Source organism: Rhineura floridana, chromosome 1 (genome assembly GCF_030035675.1).
Source record: "Rhineura floridana isolate rRhiFlo1 chromosome 1, rRhiFlo1.hap2, whole genome shotgun sequence".
NCBI classification, from domain to species: domain Eukaryota; kingdom Metazoa; phylum Chordata; class Lepidosauria; order Squamata; family Rhineuridae; genus Rhineura; species Rhineura floridana.
In genome coordinates, this window is record NC_084480.1 from 322,679,176 (window position 1) to 322,699,892 (window position 20,717).

Here is a 20,717-nt window from a genome sequence, read left to right on the forward strand (position 1 = left end):
TCAAGAACTCAAGTACAACATGGTCACTTTCCCCCAGAGTTCCCTTAACTGCCACTTCATCCACTGAGTCACATCTGTTGGTTAGAATCAAGTCAAGGATGGCTGATCCTCTAGTACCTTCCTCCACTTTCTGTGAAAATGGAAATGGTCTGCCTTCAAGTCAATTCCGACTTATGGCGACCCTCTGAATAGGGTTTTCATGGTAAGCGGTATTCAGAGGGGGTTTCCCATTGCCTTCCTCTGAGGCTGAGAGGCAGTGACCGGCTCAAGGTCACCCAGTGAGCTTCATGGCTCTGTAGGGATTCGAACCCTGGTCTGCCAGGGCGTAGTCCAACACCTTAACCACTACACCACTTTCAATAGGAGAAAGTTATCTCCAGCACAAGTCAGGAATTTCTTGGAGGGGCCGAGTTTGGCAGAATTTGGCTCCCAACAGATATTGGGGCAATTGAAGTCCCCCATTACTACTACATCATGCTTCCTTGAAACATTGGCAATTTGCTTTGCAAAATTTTCATCCTCGTCTTTTCCTTGATTTGGTGGTCAGTAGTAGACTCCAGCCACCATGTTCCTTGCCGCATTAATTTTAATCCAGATACTTTCAGCAGAGCTACCAAGCTCATCCTGTATTTCTGAGCAGAGATATATATTTTTACTTGTATAACTCCACCTCCCTTTCTATTCCTTTTGTTCTTTTTGAATAAGTTTTATCCTTCAATTGCTGTATTCCAATCATGGGAGTCATCCCAGCAAGTTTCAGTTATACCTATCAAGTCGTATTTACTCTCCTGTATTAAGAGTTCAAGTTCGTCCTGTTTGTTTCCCATACTCTGGGCATCAGTATACAGATGTTGAAGACCATGTAATTTATGGCCTGGCTTCGTTCCTGCATTTTTATGAAGACTATTATTGGGCCCTGTTAGAGCCGTTCCCTCAGTTCCTCTTACTGTTAATAAGCCGTCAATCGTTACCTCCAAGTTTACGTCTTCTTCCCCCTTAGGATTCAGTATAAAGCTCCATGCTGTTCTCCATGCTGTGGCCAAACACATTCTTCCCAGTCTTTGTGAGGTGCAACGCATCACTTGCCAGCAGTCCATCTTCCAGAAAGTGTAGCCCATGGTCCCAGAATGCAAACCTCTCGCGTCGGCACCACTTTCATAGCCAGTCATTCACCCGGGGTATTTTTCTTCCCTTTCTATTCCTCTTCTAAGTACTGGAAGGATGGACGAGAAAACTATCTGGGCCCCAGAGTCCTTCAGTTTCCTTCCCAGAGCTTCAAAGTCTGACTTGATTTCTTTGTAGCTCTGCTTGGCAGTATCATTCATTCCCACATGGATGAGAAGAAAGGGATATCTGTCAGTGGACAGATTATGGGTTAACAGCACCAATCTGGCAGGTGGGATGTGCCTGACAGCAGGATTGAATGGATGAGGGTCCTATACAGGGTGCTGTGCAGGGAAGACCCCTTTGGTAGACGGGATGCTTCAGGGTTGGTTCTAGCAGCAGGCCTGACATGACAGGCTGTGGTGTGTGGTGTGGCATGTCTCAGAGCATTCCAGCCATATAATTTTGACTGGCACCTTTCTGCAAAGCACCTGCTCACTCTAGTTATATTATTAAGTTTAAAAACTTTCTGTTCTGACTTTCAGTTTCATGAATTCCAAGGAGGCCTAGAATTTCACAAAAACAACAAAAGCAATATTAAAATAACCTAGAAATAGAAACATCCAAATAACTTGCAGATGAAAAATAATTAAACTCGGCAGCAAATCCAGAACTGAGGCACTAAGAAGTTGAAAGTCTTGGGCAAACAAGAAGGTCTCTCCTTCTCCCAGCCTAAACCTCTTTATAATTGGCTTCAGGCAGGCATTCAAAGGATGGTGTGTGTGTGTCTGCGTGCACACCACAGCTGAATAGCTGGCTGGGCTGGTGATGTTGGGTGTGGCTGGGTGGGGGCAGGTCTAGATGGCCTTTTGGCACATTTCTGGCATGTGTGGTGTTGCAAGGGGATCTCTTGGGGGGGGAGCAACAGAGGGAGGGCAAAGAGAAGCCTTTTCCTTCCGTCTTTCTTCCTGGGTGCTGCTTTTACACAACTATTCCTTGAACACACGTCTGATGAAGCCCCTTGGTGTGAGAATGAGGGGGCATGTAGGGAGGAAGGAGTTTCTCCCCCACCCCGGCCGGCCTTTACTGTCCACATTCATGACTTCCTGAGCTACTTGCCCATTCCCAGAGGGCAGGACGCCCCCACCCACCACATGCGGTGGCCAGAAGGGCACGTGCAAGTGTTGTGTGCTTTGAAGTGTTTGCAGCTGGGGTGTGTGTGTGTGTGTTTGCTCTTGATGCCTCCAGCCTCTGCAGCAGCTGTTCTGGATGTGCTTTGCGAGGTGGGGGTGGGGGCAGTCCAGGGAGCTGGGGAGAGGGTTCCTTGATGGAAGGCAGGCAGGCAGGCACAGGTGAGGTCAGGTGCATGCAGCTTGCTGGCTTCCAGTGTGCTCTGCGCCCCCTTCAGCGATTGCCCCAAAGCCAGCATCCCTGTGGGGTCAGCCTCTGAGAGTCTGAGGCTCTCCTGCTAGGAGGGGCCGCCGCCAGGAGACGGCGGGAGAGCATGTTTGTAGGGAGATGGCCTGCAATGCCAGCAGCTTCCAGCAGGGGGCCCTGGAGTACACTTCAGTTCGGTTTGCCAAGTTCCTTCTACAGCACTTGGCAAATGTCGGGGCAGGACCCAGCTGCCCCTGGGGGTGGGGGATGCTGAGGGGCAAATGGGGAGCCCCCTGAGCAGATCAGGCCCCGCTTCCCCCATCCCCCGCCTCCATTAGGCCAGCACTCCTGGCTGGGTCCTTCTACCCCCCACCCCAAATTCTGTTCCCTGGTTTCCGGCTGCAGAGCCAGACCAGGCCATGCGTCCAGCCAGCCTCTCCGTCACCCTCAGCCCCACAGGAGGAAGGCATGGGTTGGAAAGGCCCTGTGAGCTGACCCAGACCGCGTGCTCTCTTCCTCAGGGTGGGTGAAGTGGAGGCCCTTCCTCCAGGATCAGACTGGCTGTCTTTGCCCTCTGCAGGGGGGGGGGCTTTTATGCTTGCCAGGCCCCACCTGGGACATGCTGGCCAGTCACAAAGGATGGGGAGGGGATGGCGGAGGAGGAGGGGGCTTGCTTTGGTCTGGCTCAGTCCTTGCATGGACTGGTGGGGGGGTCAGTGGCTGGCCCTGCTCTGTGGAGGGGGATGGGGTGGGGAGATGGTCCCCTTCGGCCTCTTCCTTCTTCCAGCCCCCTGGGTCTTCTCTGGGGTCAGTTGCTGTGAGGGGGAGAATCTCACTGGCTTTCTCTGGGTCTTTTTGCTTTGCTCTGCCCCTCACACCCTGGTGAGGAGTGTGTGCTGGGGGGGCAGTTGTTTCCAGCTGGGCTTAGCTCTTACTTCCTCAGTGCTAGTGGCTCTGAGCTGGGTGGGCTGGAAGGAAGAGCCTTGGGCTCAGAGGCTGCCCCCCAGTGACCCCTTCCCTGCCCCCCAGGCACCAGCTCCAGCTCTAGGGTTGAGAACACCTTCTTTCCACTGGCCGTCTTTGGGCCTTTTTTGGCTGAATGCATCCTGGATGATGTGACGAGGATGCCCGAGAGAGCAGAGCATCCTGGGAAGGGGTCTGCAGCCCCAAATCCCGCCTCTGCCCGGCCGTCCCTCAGTGTGTCCTCCTTGGGTGTCATGGATGGATGAGGCCATTGCAGGCCACTGGTGGGGAGGGAGAGAGGGAGCAGCACCTGGAATGGTCTTTGGCAGATGAGGCCTCCTCCCTGCATACGGATGACAAATTGCACGTCAGGGAGAACCCCTCCTAAGGTGTGTGTACATTTGGATGTGCGTGCACATGTGTGCACACACACGTATATTGTGGGTGGCTCATCGGGAAAGAGGGCTGCCACCCTGCAAGGGGAAATGGGAGACATGTGACTCCTCCGTTTTGGGAAGGGCTTTGTGAGGGACAGAGAGCCAGAGCACCTTCTTTGCTTGAAGAAGGTCCCAGGTTCATTCCCTGGCATCTCCCGCTAACAATGTTCTTGAAGCATCTGGCAGGAAATTCAGGATGTGCCTCTTGATGACATCATTTTTACTTAACAGCAGCCCAGGGGAATGGAGGTGTAGAGCAGGTTCTGAATTAAATAGGTGTGGTTTTTGGGGGGGGGTGTCGTCCTTCCCACTTGATACCGGGCCAGACTGGCCCCCTTGCCAGTGAATGCACAGCATCGAGGGTTCTTGCCTTCTCCCTTTCTCCATGTCTACGTAGAGTCCTTGTATGTTGAATGTTAGTTCACCTGAGTTCACAGGTTATCAACAGCAATCATCTGGTGCAGGCAGAAGATAGAGGAGACCCCACTCAAGAATTCTTGAGTCTCGGGAGGTATCAGAAATGTTCTGTTTGGGAGTCAGACTTCAGACAGCAGAATAGTCTTTATAATATATGTTATTTATTCATATCTTGCACACTGCAACTAATAAAATGAATTCTAGGTGGCCTTATGAAATACATATTAGCATGAAAGAAGTTGCTGGATATCCATTTGACATCAGAGTGATACTCTGAAGGTACATCTTAGTTAAAACAAGTTACAACAGATGGACTGAGTTAAACTCTATGTCATGTTACAGAGCCAAAGTTACAAAGTACATGGAAATACATGTCATGATACATCGCTCATCAGATGTGGATGGAATAGGTGGATGGTTCTCTGCTTTCTTCAGTCCCCCCCCCACACACACACACTCCAGCAGAGCTGAGAGTCATGAGTGCTATAAAACTCATGGTCTTTAAAGGGAAGGCTTGTTTCCATGGCTTTGTCAGTTATGCTGCCTACTCGAAGCAGCCACACCATATAAGGAGCTTCCTCTCAAAAAAGCAGGAAAGTGTTGACCGACTGCCCAGACATCTTATCTCTATGTATGTTCCAGCTGCTTTCATAGGAAGATTACAGCTTTAGTCAGGCAAGGGGGGCAGTTTTAAACTACTCCTTTTTTACTATTTGGCTGTTATGCATGAAGCAGACTTTATAAGCCATTTCAGCAAATCTTAAGCAATATGCTAAGCAATATAAGCAAATGTAAATGATTTCAGCACATTTTATGCATATTTTAAGCCATTATCTGGGCAGGCCCATTACACACTCCTCCACTCTGGCATTCCTCATCCCATTTCACAATCTAAAGTGGCTTTCAAAGCTACTTGAAGGCTCTACAGCCAACAAACCAACAGACCCTGCCTTCTCTTTCTCTCCCTCACAAGTGGCTCATACAACAATTTGGGTGGGGTGTTAAATTGTGTGGAGGGGGAGGATAGAACCCCTTTTCCCAAATCCAGTTTGGGCCCCCACGAGGAGGAGATCCAGTGACAGATCTCCCATTTCCCATGTAGTTTGGCACTTAAGTAGCAGGTCTGGGGGTGCTGCCTCCCCTCCTGCCTGAGTCCCCAGAGAGCTATTGCTGCTGCCAGTCAGAGAAGAGAGTCCTGGGCAGCCCTTGGCTGGACTCAGCATCAAGTAGTGCCATGTGCATCCAGATTTGCCCCCACGCCTGGTCCTGAAGCTCACCAGTCCGGAAACAGCCTCCTCCAACCTGATGCCCTGCAGATATTGTTGGACTACACCTCCCAGCAGCCAACGTGGGCAATGGTCAGGGGTGCTGGGAGTCCAGCAATATCTGGTGGGCGCCAGGTTGGAGATGGCTGTGCTAGATGGCTGTGATGGATGCCTTGGAAACAGGAGGTGAGAGTTGGGGGCCAAGACTGGCTACAGGGGAGGACCGCTTCCCACATGGACAGCACCTGCCCTTCCATCCAGCAGGGAACTCGGGGCAGCTCACAATAAAATCATACACAATAAAACACACACAAATTAAAATACATAAAAATACAGTTAAGAAATATAGGGGAGTAATATTAAAAGTAATCTCTGGAGGGGAGGAAGGAAGGGCCACCATGGTGCCTTCCTGATGGCCAGCCAGTGTGGGTGAGGCGCCCTGCGGCAAGCCTTGCTCCCCCAGGCACCTGGTTGGCCACTGTGAGAACAGGATGCTGGACTAGATGGGCCACTGGCCTGATCCAGCAGGCTCTTCTTATGTTCTTATGACTTTCCCTTGCAGAAGCCATGCTGGCTCTGCTTCAGCAAGGCTTGTTCTTCTATGTGCTTAGTTAATCTAGCTTTAATAATACTTTCTACCAGTTTTCCAGGGACAGAAGTTAAGCTAACTGGCCTGTAATTTCCGGGATCCCCTCTGGATCCCTTTTTGAATATTGGTGTTACATTTGCCACTTTCCAGTCCTCAGGCACGGAGGAGGACCCGAGGGACAAGTTACATATTTTAGTTAGCAGATCAGCAATTTCACATCTGAGTTCTGTGAGAACTCTCGGGTGGATGCCATCCGGGCCTGGTGATTTGTCAGTTTTTATATTGTCCATTAAGCCTAGAACTTCCTCTCTCGTTACCACTATTTGTCTCAGTTCCTCAGAATCCCTTCCTGCAAATGTTAGTTCAAGTTCAGGGATCTGCCCTATATCTTCCACTGTGAAGACAGATGCAAAGAATTCATTTAGCTTCTCTGCAATCTCCTTATCGTTCTTTAGTACGCCTTTGACTCCCTTATCATCCAAGGGTCCAATAGCCTCCCTAGATGGTCTCCTGCTTTGAATGTATTTATAGAATTTTTTGTTGTTGGTTTTTATGTTCTTAGCAATGTGCTCCTCAAATTCTTTTTTAGCATCCCTTATTGTCTTCTTGCATTTCTTTTGCCAGAGTTTGTGTTCTTTTTTATTTTCTTCATTCGGGCAAGACTTCCATTTTCTGAAGGAAGACTTTTTGCCTCTAAGAGCTTCCTTGACTTTGCTCGTTAACCATGCTGGCATCTTCTTGGCCCTGGCGGTACCTTTTCTGATCTGCGGTATGCACTCCAGTTGAGCTTCTAATATAGTGTTTTTAAACAACTTCCAAGCCTTTTCGAGTGATGTGACCCTCTGGACTTTGTTTTTCAGCTTTCTTTTTACCAATCCCCTCATTTTTGTGAAGTTTCCTCTTTTGAAGTCAAATGTGACTGTGTTGGATTTTCTTGGCAATTGGCCATCTACATGTATGTTTAATTTAATAGCACTATGGTCACTGCTCCCAATCGGTTCAACAACACTTACATCTCGCACCAGGTCCCGGTCCCCACTGAGGATTAAGTCCAGGGTTACCGTCCCTCTGGTCGGTTCCATGACCAAGTGGTCTAGGGAATAGTCATTTAGAATATCTAGAAACTTTGCTTCTTTGTCATGACTGGAACACATATGTGGCCAGTCTATGTCCAGGTAGTTGAAGTCACCCATTACTACCACCTTTCCTAGTTTGGATGCTTCCTCAATTTCATATCTCATCTCAAGGTCTCCGTGAGTCCTGTCTCAGTAACCTATTAGAATTCTTTGGGAGTGTCAACAAGCATATAGATAGAGGTGATCCAGTGGACGTAGTGTACTTAGACTTTCAAAAAGCATTTGACAAGGTACCTCACCAAAGACTTCTGAGGAAGCTTAGCAGTCATGGAATAAGAGGAGAGGTCCTCTTGTGGATAAGGAATTGGTTAAGAAGCAGAAAGCAGAGAGTAGGAATAAACGGACAGTTCTCCCAATGGAGGGCTGTAGAAAGTGGAGTCCCTCAAGGATCAGTATTGGGACCTGCACTTTTCAACTTGTTAATTAATGACCTAGAATTAGGAGTGAGCAGTGAAGTGGCCAAGTTTGCTGACGACACTAAATTGTTCAGGGTTGTTAAAACAAAAAGGGATTGCGAAGAGCTCCAAAAAGACCTCTCCAAACTGAGCGAATGGGCGGAAAAATGGCAAATGCAATTCAATATAAACAAGTGTAAAATTATGCATATTGGAGCAAAAAATCTGAATTTCACATATACGCTCATGGGGTCTGAACTGGCGGTGACTTTCCAGGAGAGAGACCTCGGGGTTGTAGTGGACAGCACGATGAAAATGTCGACCCAGTATGCGGCAGCTGTGAAAAAGGCAAATTCCATGCTAGGGATAATTAGGAAAGGTAATGAAAATAAAACAGCCAATATCATAATGCCATTGTATAAATTTATGGTGCGGCCGCATTTGGAATACTGTGTACAGTTCTGGTCGCCTCATCTCAAAAAGGATATTATAGAGTTGGAAAAGGTTCAGAAGAGGGCAACTAGAATGATCAAGGGGATGGAGCGACTCCCTTACGAGGAAAGGTTGCAGCATTTGGGGCTTTTTAGTTTAGAGAAAAGGCGGGTCAGAGGAGACATGATAGGAGTGTATAAAATTATGCATGGCATTGAGAAAGTGGATAGAGAAAAGTTCTTCTCCCTCTCTCATAATACTAGAACTCGTGGACATTCAAAGAAGCTGAATGTTGCAAGATTCAGGACAGACAAAAGGAAGTACTTCTTTACTCAGCGCATAGTTAAACTATGGAATTTGCTCCCACAAGATGCAGTAATGGCCACCAGCTTGGACGGCTTTAAAAGAAGATTAGACAAATTCATGGATTTTACGAAATTTGAGCACATCCTTAGTTACCAATGAAGGATTCATGGAGGACAGGGCTATCAATGGCTACTAGCCATGATGGCTGTGCTCTGCCACCCTAGTCAGAGGCAGCATGCTTCTGAAAACCAGTTGCCGGAAGCCTCAGGAGGGGAGAGTGTTCTTTCACTCGGGTCCTGCTTGCGGGCTTCCCCCAGGCACCTGGTTGGCCACTGTGAGAACAGGATGCTGGACTAGATGGGCCACTGGCCTGATCCAGCAGGCTCTTCTTATGTTCTTATGTTCTCCTCCTGTGGATCTGGGAGTCTTCTGCCCCACTGCAGTCCCCTCGTCCTGCTGAGCTGCTGCCAGAAAGAAGGGCAGCACTGCTGAGTGGTCACAGACAGGCAAAGGTGCACAGGGATCCTGCTGCTCAGTTTCTCCTTTGCTTTGCAGTGTCCGCTGTCTTTGGAGGGTGGCTTGCTGCCCCATCAGCCATGCCCTCTGCACAGTGCCTTGCGCTCCATGTGCTATTTTTGTTGAGCTTTGGATCAGGTGGCAAGGCCAGGGTCGTTCTGTGAAGGACATGGTGGCAATGGGGGGGGGAACATTCCTCTGCAAGGCTTTGATTCATGGCCCTGTGATATTGGGGGGAAAATACTTTTATTTTAAAAAAATCTGTCCTAGCTATTTCTCCAAGGAGGCTCAAAACAGTTAAGCAGGAATGAAAACAGAATAAAACAGACATAATCCTTTAAAAAACCACAGTATACAGTCAAATTAATCAATTAACAGTTTCCAGCCTGCTTAACAAAAGCAACAAAACTGAGCCAGCAAAATCACGCAATTGATCAAACGCCTTTTTAAAAAGCCAGTTTTTCATTAGCCATCTGAAGCAGTTGTGTGGCCTGACAGCATTCCATAGGGGAGGCAACACAATGGAAACGGCCCTGCCCATGCTTGACCCCATCCTCGCCTCCCCAGTCCGAGGTTTGGGGAGTAGGGGCGCAGAGGGGGATCAGCGTGTGCAGGGAGGAACGGGTGGAAGGAGGCGACCCTTGAGGTACCCAAGTCCCAAGCCATTAAGGGCTTTCACTGAGCGCAGAAAATAATCCTCAGCCACTGTGATAGAATCACAGTGCCTAGCTCCCATCAGTATTCTGGCTGCAGCGTTTTGCACTAATCAAAATTTCTGAACGCTTTTCAAGGGCAGTCTCATGTACAGCATGTCACTAAAGCATGAATGGCCGTGGCAAGCAAGGTCCGGCTTTGTGAGGAGCGGAAGCTGAGCTAAGGCACCCCTGGCTGCCGATGCTGCCTGCCCATGAGAGAGGAGTGCTGGATCAAGAAGGGAGCCCGGCACACTGACACATGCTCCTTTAGGGGGAGAGCAAACCCACCCAGAACTGGCAGTAAACCCAACCAGATTTTCACCTTGCTTTTCATTCCAAAGATGCATGAAGCATCTTGCAAATTTAAACCTAATAAAATATAAATAACAATAATGATTAAACACACACAATGTAAGACAGAAGAAATGAAAACTAATTATTTTCCACCTAAGCAACCTTTGGTGGTGGTCAAGCTCAGCCTTGGTTGCAAAAAGAAGAACACCCCCTTTCTTGCTACATCTGAAAACTGATGCCAAGTTCTATTATTGTTGTTGTTATTACCTGCCCTTTGGCAGTAGGTCCGAGGGTGGGTAACAAAAAATACGGTATTAAGAACAATGGAAACACATTTCAATCACAGGAATAGGGCGGGGGTCCTGAAAACATACACCTCCGGTGCTGAAGACCAGGGTAAAGAGGTACCCTTCAGTATTCACCAAAAACTGTACAGTGAAGGTGCCAGAAGCGCCTCGGTGGGGAGGGAGTTCCATAACTTAGGGGCCACCACAGAGAAAGACCTCTCCCAAGCTGCCACCCCCCAAAACTTCTGAGAGTCCACAACTACCAAGAGGGTCTGCCTCTGCTGATCTTAACACCTGAGGGGGTCTGCAGCGAAGGAGGCGGTCTCTGAGATATTTGGGACCCAAGTTGCTTAGGGCTTTAAATACTAACATCAGCACTTTGAATTGGGCCTGGAAATGAACTGGCAACCAATGCAGCTGTTTTAGAACTGAGGTTATGAGAGTTCAAAAAGGAACCCCAGCCAGGAATCTGGCCGCTGCATTTTGGACCAGTGGAAGTTTCCGAGTTGTCTTCAGGGAACTAGAGATACACACCCCTGCTGCCCTGCGAGCTGCTATTTGGTTGAAGCCAAAGCTTTTTTAAAAAAATGTTTTTAACGTTGTTTTGTTTTGGTGTATTTTAGGGTCTGTTTTTATGATGTTTTGATATGTTTTTATTTTATTTATTTATTATTACATTTGTATACCACCCCATAGCCTGAGCTCTCTGGGCAGTTTATAACAATTTAAACAAATATACAAATTTAAAAACATATTTTTTAAAAACAATTTTTAGTGCTTCTGTGTGCCGCCCTGGGCTCCTGCCTGGAGGCAGGAGCGGGATATAAATCAAATAATAAATAAATAAATAAACAAGTGTGTGGTTCAGTCCACTCAAGGACCCACAGGACTACTTTGACACCAACTACGTCTTAACATTGCTTGCACGTAATTCTACCCTTGTGTTATTAATTAAATCTGGAGTAACTACCACCACCTTCTGAACTTGCAGCCATTTCTGTGGATTAGAGCTGCCCCTTCATTCAGTGCGAGTATTGACTGAAAAGGTGGTATAACCCTCTTTTTACCTCATCTAATTTCCACGTACAATGTTGTATGGTTGAAGGGTGTAGGGAGTTTGGTGCAGAGGCAAATTCAAAAGTACAGGGGCTCTTCAGGACAAACCCCTGCAGCCACACCCCTTCTGAGACAACAGGAGGGGAATTCATTTTTGACCAGTGCAGATGTAATTACGGCTTCAACATCAAGCCAAACTTTTTTCATTCCAGTCTCTTGACATCCAGCCTGATGATGAGTTCTGCTGGTCTCAGAAGTGTAACCCGTTTATTCTGAGTGGTTGTAATACAGGGACTTTGGCAGTTTAACCCTTTGCCATGCATGCAAATTAAATGGATCTTCCCTCTTCTTCTGCGTTGCTTCTTTAGTGGATCTCTCTCCGAGAAAGGCTTGTTTATTTGGCATGCAGAGGATCAGCAAAGAACTCCAGGGCAGGGGAGATGACATCACAGTCCCTGCAGTGGAATCGGTGGTGGCACTTTGTCCCTTCTCCACTGCAGGTCACTCACCTGCCTTAAGCACTTTTGAGTAGATGCCAAGGGCAAGTCTGGAAGGGCATCTCTTGTCTTTTCACTCTCAAGGAACCTCAGCCTGACACAATAAAGGCTAATTACAAAACAAGAGCCAGTATCCTTTCCCACCACGTGAGGAAGGAACTTTGGAAGGTGCAGCCCTGTTATCAGAGAAAGGAAGGGGTATTTGATCAGCCCAGTTGCAATTCGTCAGCATTGCACCTGGCCGTGTTGTGCAATGCATCCACGCCTGTGAGGAGACATGCTGACAGTTTTCCGAAAAATTCAAGGGTGCCCAATGGAAGAAGAGGGCTGGCATTTGGTCACCCAGGAGAGGACAAGAGGCAACTGGCTGAATTGCAGGAAGGTGGTGTTGCTGTGTGTGTTTGTGTTGCTAAATTTGTTTAAAGCAGTGCAACAGCAGCAGAGAGTAACAGCAGATGTTGAAATGTGAGTGTGCCTGCGTGTGCATGCGTTTACCTAAGAAAGCAGGCTTTTACCCTGCATCAGCATCACGGAGACTTGAGCCTTAGTAAAATAAGAGAAGATACTTTATTTATAGAAATACATAATAGATAGAAAGGCAAACCTAGTTCTAACTAAGTTGGAGGCATAACACCCAGGTGTAGGAGTTAGCCCCATGGCTAGGAAAGAGAGCAGAGACAAAAGGATGTCTCCTCCCTCCAGTCAGAGAAGGAAGGAGTGGAAAGGGTAGCAGGAGGAGGAGCAGATAAGCTTCCCTAAGACATATCAGTCTAACAACAAAGGAAGTCAGTCAGAGCATCACAGGTAAAGGTAAACAAGCCTCTCCATCTGGAGGACCCTCACTCTATCTCCCTTCTGGAACACAAACAAAAGGACAAAACAGGAGTTGCTCTTGCCCCACTTCCAACAGGTGGTTTAAGGGCAACTTTGGCAAGGCCTTCCTTCAGAGGAGGAGATTTCGCCTGAGTGGCTGTGGAATCTTCTCCTGCGGTGCAGAGGCAAAAGTGTGCTGTTTCCAAGAGAGGAATGTGCGTGATCCACGTATCTCCACCTTCTTGTGTTGCTTGTTTACATCTCCTCCCTGCTTGTGCCAAAGGTTCAGAGGCAATCATTGCTCTGGAATGCAGAGGGGGTGTCCTCCATACCTAGCAGTAGCCCTTTGATCACTGGCCTGTTAAAGTTCAGAGTTTCCCTCTTTCTTGCCCCTGGAAGCGATCCAAGTAGGCATGACAAATTAAATTTGCATCCAGCGTGACTTGTGGCTGAAGTGCTTTGACCATGGCTCTAGAAAGCCCAGGGGGCCGTGATGTCAGGAGGCCCTTGGCTGGCAAGGCTGCTGCCATTTCCTTTTCGCGATGGGCCCTGGCAACGAGGGAGCTCTCTCTTCATCTCTTCCTGTACGGTGCCTGTGTTGGGGGCATGAAAACTAGAGGGCAGCAATCCAGGCACAATTAAACATATTTGCACCTCATTCCAGTGGGGGGAATTTGAAGGTGTGTGTGAAATTCTGCCATGTGCAGGGTCTCCCTAGCACGGTGCTGCTGTGAAATGTTGCCCTGCTCCAAGTCCGTCTTTGGCCTGTGCTTCCTGCAGGCACCGGAGCCCTTGCAGGGTCTGCTTGAACTTGGCAACCCTAGTTAACAACTGAGGACAGGCCATGATGAGCTGGCTGCTGTTGGCCCTCACCCTTCTCTTCCTTGCCCCTGACTATTTATTAGAAGGGCCAGAGATAATCCGGATGCTGTCCATGAACTGAGAGGCACAGGATCTGGCCGGCACTCTCTTCGCAGTCCAGACATCTGATGTGCCTTCTCCAGCGTGCCTTATGTGCGTTCTTTGTGCTGCCTCTGAACAAGCTTTTCTTTACCAGTATTCTTGAAATTGCCTGGGCCATTCAGCATTCCTGGCTTATGCCACCACAACTGTCGTACTGCTGGGTTATTCTCCGCGATGAATCGGCTGCAGGGATGGAGTGGGAAGTTTGAATGCCTTCTTCCACGGCTGGCTCCAGAGGGAAGCCAGCTGGGGTGGGGAGATTACCCCCCCCGAGGAAGCTGGGCAAAGATCCCAGGTGGTCTCTGCTTTCTGCTTGGTCTAGGCTCCCTATGAATAATGTTGTTCTTCTTACCAAGGAGCCCCCCCCCCATTTCACCTGCTTTTCAGTGCATCCCTCTGGGCAAGCCGGTGATTCTAATCTCTGCTGGTGATTTGTGAGCATGGATGCAGGAGCGGGGGGTGCTCTTGTGGAGGTATTCCACAGCCTGATGCGAGGGTGAGAGGAGGAAAACAGTGCAGCTGACCTTTAGGGACACCGGCAAGAGCTGAGAGACGATGATGCTTGGAAAAGGAATTTGGCCCGTGGCCTGGCTTACTTGGACAAGTCACTTGGGCACAGGCCTGTGGGGCGCTCCGTTTGTGTGTTCCACCCCTTGCTTGCGATAGAGAGCCTGCGGATGGCAGCCCCCACATCCTGAGCCCAGCCTGCCCCCCTGCTGAGTAAGAGAGGGGGTGGCACGTTGATATCTGCCGGGGCCAGCAGGTCCACTTTCTGCTTAGTAGGCCGTTCTGCTCTCCTGGCAGCCAGCTAAAAGCCTTGCTGCATTAAGGCGCCGACATCCTGACGCCAGTCCTTGTGCATAAAAAGGGCTGGGGCTGGGTGTAAGGACCACACAAAGCCTACAGCACTTTAGGCGGGGGGGGGGGCTGGACTAGATAGCCTTTGGGTTCTGTCCAGCCCTGAGGCTCTTCCTGGGGCTGCAGAGGCCGGTTGCACCGGCCAGGCTGCCTGCCAGCTTTTTTTGGCAGCATGGCCATCAGAGCCAAGCAAGAGGCGCCAGTGGCTGAGAAAGGAGCTTTTGTTATGGGGGCTCTCCTAAGCGACCCATTCACTGGCTGTCCTTGGGCCCTCACCAGTTGGCTCAGACCGTACGCAGCCTCCAGGGCGGCTTCCTCCACAAGGGCCCTCTCTTGGCCCCACGAGACAGGACATTCCAAGAGGTGCCTGTAACGGCTGCTTGGCTGCCCAGGTAAGAGGTGCAGTAGGGCCCTGCACTGTGACCCTGAGCACGTCTGCTCCCATAAAAGGCTGGTGATCAGCCCGGTATGGGCACAGCCTGCCCAGAGTCCGCCTGACACGGCTCCCTTCTGCCCCAGGAGTGACTCACTGCCTTTCCTGGGCAACTCCTCCTCTCGTGGGCTGCTTGAGAAGTGGTGCTGGAGTCAGACTGGCCTTTGATCTCCCCTCTCCCTGTACAGCAGACTGTGGCAGACATTGCCTGTGCCACAAAACATGTTCGTGGGGTGGAAGGAGGTGTTTGTGGAAGGGGTGGGTAGCCCTGCTTGCCTGCCTGTGTGTGCGCACCTGCTGGGCCCCCAACCGGTGCCTGTGTCCATTTGAGTTAATGCCCCAGGTGGTGTCCTGCTGCCCCCTTCCCTTGTGAATACAGCCCACTGCTTTGCCCCCCCTTGGCTCTCTGGCTGACTGTTCTGCTGCCACAGGCCTTTCTATACTTGAGGATTAGGAACTTGAAGCGACTGTCTTAGCCCAAGAGGCTGATGTCCTGCTGTGGCATGTCGACTTACCAACACATGCTTGGCCAGTGCTGGGGCACTTTGCTTTTTGCAGCACAAATAATCCCTCTGGGGCACTCCCTCCTCCCCCCCCACACCCCTTGCCTTCGGTGCAGCTCTGTGGCTATTTTGTTGCCGCTTACATCAGTGTGGGGGGTACATGTGCCAAGTGGGGGTGAGAGGAATAATTGTGGGGGGGGGAGTTCGGAGAAAGTTCTCCTGGAAACATCCCTGGGCGCTGCTTTATAAATACCTGTTGGTCTCATTCCTTGCAGGGGGTGGGACAGCCGGCCTGCGCAGTGTCAAGACACATGCTGCCGTCTTTCTTTCTCCTCCCTGCTGGGCAGGCTGGGAACAGCTCATGTCATCTTTCTGTGTGTGTGAAGCCTGCCTGCCCGCCCACCTGCTCAAGTTACGCTCACACTACTAGAAACTAAGGGCAGATGAGTGGGCCAGAGGCTCAGGCAGGAGGGGGGGTGGGGGGAGGAAGAGTTGCTTGGAGCGTGGAGAGACCCTTGCCCTGGAAAACTCCGAAGGGGGAGTCCTTCTGTGTCCTGTGAAAGAGCAGAATCTTCCGGGTCGCTTAAGTCTGGGCACCTCTCTGTCTTCTGTGGGGTTTCAGGATTCTCAGGAACAGCCCCCACCCCCAAGCTGTGGGAGGTTGTGTGCCACCATGTCTGGCAGCAATGTCCTCTGGCCTATGCAGAGGTGCCCCTGGATGCCATGCTGAAGGTGCCAACCAAGGCATCCATGGGGGGTGCACCAGCCCCTGAACCTGCGTCTGCCGGCCACCTGGGCTTGTTCCAGGGGTGAGGCGGGTCCTCTGAAGCCCAAAGCCCCCCATCAAAGCCCTAGAAGCTGTTCTCAGGGTCATGGTTCAGGACGAAAATACGTGAAGGAACAATAAAGGAAAAAGAACATCTGACAGGCAAAAGGAAGGACTCCTTCATGCAGTGCGTAGTTAAGCTCTGGAACTCGCTCCCACAAGAGGCAGTGAGCACCACCAATGTGGATGACTTTAAAAGAGGGTTAGACAAATTCAAGAAGAAGGCTCTCAGTGGCTACTAGCCCTGCTGGCTATGCTCTGACCCCGTAGGTGGAGGTGATAGGCTTCCAAATACTAGTTGCTGGAAACTGCAGGAGGGGAGAGTTGCTCTTGCGCTCAGGTCTTGCTTCTGGGCTACCCAGCAGGCATCTGGCTGGTCACTGTGAGAACAGGAGGCTGGACTTGATGGGCCACCAGCCTGATCCAGCAGGGTGTTCTTATGAGCATGTGCAGAGTGATTCTGTGTCCTGGGGCTAAGGGGTGGGGAAATGGCACTTTTGCCATGTGCTACTTCGCTCTTGTATTTAACCCAAAGGGGAAAGTGTCATATGGTGGGGGGATCAGGAGCAGGTGCTGAGGGCAGGGCAGCCATGCAAAGGTTTCTGTGGAAAGTATGCATGGTGTGTGGAGAACGTGGGCAGAGGAGAGCTCTTCCTGCTTTCTCAGAATACTAGTCCTGGAGTATTGGTAGAACCTAGTGGGGCCGTCCACTGACGCTCAATTGTGGGAGATTCAGGGCAGACAGAATAAAGTATGGTTGAGCCATGGAATTTGCCTCCGAAAACAGGGAGCGATGGCCTCCGACTTGGGCAGCGTTAAAGGAGGATGAGACAAATTCATGGAAGAGAATAAGGTTCTTGGTGCACACTAGCCGCGATGCCTCCGGCCTTACGCCTCTGCCTGCCAGTTACTGGGAATCACAAGTGGGCGAGTGACCTTCGTTTGGCTTTCCCAGAATGGACACCTGGTTGGGCACTGTGAGATCAGGCTGCTGGGCTAGTGGGCCCCTTCGGCCTGATGCAGCGGCGGAGGGGGGGTGTATTCGCACGGGCTCTTGGCGGGAGCGGCCCTGGAAGCCCCCATCGGCCACTCGCCCTTTCCCCGGCGGCTCCGCCCTCTCTTCAGGGGCTCTGGCGGCCCACGCAGGGCCCGGTTAAGTGGAGCGCCTCGCTTTAGCCAAGTGAGCAGGGCCTCCGACAGGCCTTGCTGGAGGGCGGCGGTGGGACCCCGCGGCGTGCTTCCGCACCAAGTCCCCTTTTCGCGAGAGAAATGGCTCCAGTGGGGCCCCGGGCTCGGCCACGCCGCAGGCGCGAGGAAAGCGACCCTCGCGCGCCAGCGACGAAGGGGCAGCCCCACTGCGCCTTGGCGGCCTGACGGGCCCTTCAGGCAGTCCTTGCTTGCGCAGCCCCGCGAATCTCCAGGTCAGAGGCCGGCAGGTGCGCCCCGGCTTCGCAGGCGGGCAGGCAGCAGCCCGGCCGTCCGCCACCTCCTCCTCCTCCTCCTCCTCCTCCTCGCGCTCTTCCCGGGCCGTGGGCGGCGGTGCCTTTAAGGGGTAGGGCCGGGCAGGCAGCTGGAATGTCATTCCAGGGTTTGGCTGCCCGGCCAGCCAGCCAGCCGGGCCGTCTCCTTCCCTCGCCCGCCCCGTCCCACCCGGCCTCGCCCCCCGGAGATACACGCCGGGCGCGGCCCCCTGCCCAGCCAGACCGCCCCGCGCCCGCCGCGCCATGGCCGCCTTCAATCTCAGCCTCCTGCCCCCCAACCCCGAGGAGAAGGACTTCATCCAAGCCTACGAGGAGGTGCGCGAGAAATACAAAGGTAGGCGGCAGGCAGCAGCGCGCCCGTCCACTCGCTCGCTTGCTCCACGTGGCGCGGGCTGGCAGCGGCGGCGGCGGCTGCCCAGAGAGCGCCCAGGGCCTGCTGGGCTGCGGACAGGCGCTCCGCTCCGGCGCTTTCCCTTAATAGGGCATAACTCGCCTGCGGGCCCAACCTCTTTGCTGTCTTTCCCGGGCCTCATGCGCGGCCCGACGGGTGCTGCGGGGCGAGCTCCTCCGCCCAGCCTGAGCTCGGCGGGCAGGGGGAAGGCTCGGCGACTGCGGGGCGAGGGGGGGATGGGGCGGGATCCCAGGGCTTGCGCGAGGCTGGCAAGGAGGGGGTCAGCCTCGCCGCCTTCGCCTTGTCTTTCTGGGGGCTCGGTTGGAGGCTGGCCCCACTCAGGCGCTTCTGCGCGCAGACCTGCCCATCCTTCCCTCGGTAGAGCAGGCCTTTTACGTTTGGTGCCGGCCCTATTAATAGATTACTCCACCAGAGCTTCAGCTGATTAACTGGCAGGCCTGAACTTCAGTCAGCGTGGCCAATTAATGGGTTAGTTAGACTGTTTATGTTCTGCTCTTTTCAATCGGATAAAACTACAGGACATATTTGTTGTGGTGGTGGTGGTGTTATTTAAAAATGAAAGAAGTCCAGGGTCTGTTTGCTTCTGTTTTGGGTAGACTTTGGGTTCTGGAAAGGGAATAAAAGTGGAGTGTATTTGGTTATTAAATGGCAAGTTAATTTAGTCCTCAGTATTTTAAAGGAGAAGCCAGCACTGAGGGTGGCACTATCAGGCTTGGCTTGCTTATTCCATAGTTTTTGTTAATTGACGGGTGAGGCTAGATCAAGGGCTGGCATTTTGACCCTTGTGCTGTGTGGGGTGCAGAGCTTGGCATGGTGGGAAAGGGGTCCCACATCTTGTGGGTGCTGTGCCTTGGCAGGAATGGGAAAAAGCAGATCAGCAGGTAGTAAGGGTGTATGATGGGGGGGAGGGAGGAAGGCGCCCAGCTGAGTGTGGCAGGGAGGCACAGGAGATTTCTAGCGGTTTCTGCAAACGGTGGAAAGCTTGCCTTTTTGTAGGGATTTGGGGTGGGGGTACCTGCCTCACCCTGTCTCCCCTTGCAGACCCCACCCCACTGGAACACCTGTTGGGTGTGATGCCAGAGGGTGGGGGAAAGAAGAGCACCCTTGGCTTCCTCCGCCTTCCCTGGGTCAAAAGTAGCACCTTGTTGGCTTCAAACTGGCTGGGCCAGATTTTTAGCTGTCCCAGAGAGAGCAGGAAGACCGTTTGTCCTCAGTGTAGTTTCTTCTCAATTTTCCAGACGTGCATCTTTTCAAATAAGCCCCCACTGTGGGGAGGGGGGATACTTCTGCCCTCTGATCTGGACGCCCTTCCCCCAGCTCAGTGATGTGGGGCTGGTTGTGGCCACTTGGACAAAGGCACTCTGCACGTGCTTATTTATTAATTACCCACGAGAGCAGCCTTTCTCCATTAATCTCTAGTGTTGCCCCCCTAGGCATGTTCTGGTTGCAAAGCATCTGGATGCTGGGGGGGGCTGTGGATCCCCTGGGCACCACTGCTGTGCAATGGCTTGGGGAAACAGGAGAGGGGGGGCCTTGCCCTGCAGATAATCAGCTGGTTGCAGGGGAAAGCCATGCTCAGAGCTATTTAAAAGCTTTTGGCTTCCTGAAGCATCTCCTCTCTCCGCCCCCTCCCACCCCCGCAGCTCCCTCTGCGCTTCCCATCCACCCCTCCCTAGGCTGTCCTTGGAGCCAGAGCCCTGCTTGATTTCACTCAGAGGTGATGGACAGGCAGCCAGGGCGGCCCTCCTCCCTTCCCTCCCTCTGGTCCCTTGGAGCTGCCCCCTTCCACATCTGCTGCTCACCTGCCCTTAGAAGGACAGGGAGGGGACACTGCCCTTTTCTTGCCTAATAGAGGGTGGATGGGGCAGGGTGGGGATGGGAATTGGGGGCTCATTTGGGAACCCCAGAATGCTGCACTTAGCACCTCTTATTTATTTTGTTACATCTATTGCTCTCCTTCCCTCCAAGGAGATGTAGGTGGGATGCTTGATTCTCTCCTCTCCCTTTTTTATCCCCACAACAGCCCTATGAGGTAGTTAGGCTGAGAAGATAACTGGCCCAAGGTCACCCAGCAAGCCACATGGATGAGTGGGAGAGTAACCCAGGTCTCCTTATTTATTTATTATTTGATTTATATCCCACCCTTCCTCCCAGCAGGAGCCCATGGCGGCAAACAAAAGCACTAGAAACTTTAAAACATCATAAAAACAAACTTTAAAACACATTAAAAGAAAACATGTTTAAAAAACATTTCTTAAAAAAAGCTTTCAAAACATCTTCTAAGATTAAAAACATTTTAAAAAAGAAGGATTAAGAACATATTAAAAAGCAATGCCAACACAGACTCCTTGGTCCTAGTCCAATGCTGTAGCCCTCCCTCTGCCCACCTGGTGCCTTCCAGAAGTTTTGGACTACAACTCGCATCAGCCCTTGCCATGCCAGTTGGGGCTGAGGGGAGTCGTTCTCTGCTCTGGAGGGCACCAGGTGGGCGGAGGCTGCGTTACCTGCCCTGCTGGCTTTTGGCAACATGGCACTGCCAGTTGCCACTGAGGGCCGGGGGTGCCCGTGTGTGCAAAGGTGAGACAGTCTTCACTTCCTGGGAGCTGTCCCCACAGCTAAGGGGTCTGGGTGGGGGAGGAGGAGTATGCATGAGGGGCAGGTT

General features: G+C 51.5%; 1 protein-coding gene across 6 annotated transcripts in view; it reads left to right on the top strand.

The window, feature by feature from the left end:
- PLEC (plectin) overlaps window positions 1-20,717 on the top strand; it is a 142,896-nt gene that overhangs the window by 25,322 nt on the left and 96,857 nt on the right. For 2 of the 6 annotated variants that reach the window (XM_061607252.1, XM_061607256.1), the window contains exon 1: window positions 17,814-17,977. The exons of the other annotated variants lie outside the window; for them this stretch is intronic. In XM_061607252.1, the coding sequence (XP_061463236.1) occupies window positions 17,887-17,977 (91 nt within the window). In that variant the 5' untranslated portion in view covers window positions 17,814-17,886. Of the gene's footprint in view, window positions 1-17,813; window positions 17,978-20,717 lie in introns of those variants that run through there. 6 annotated transcript variants of the gene reach the window in all.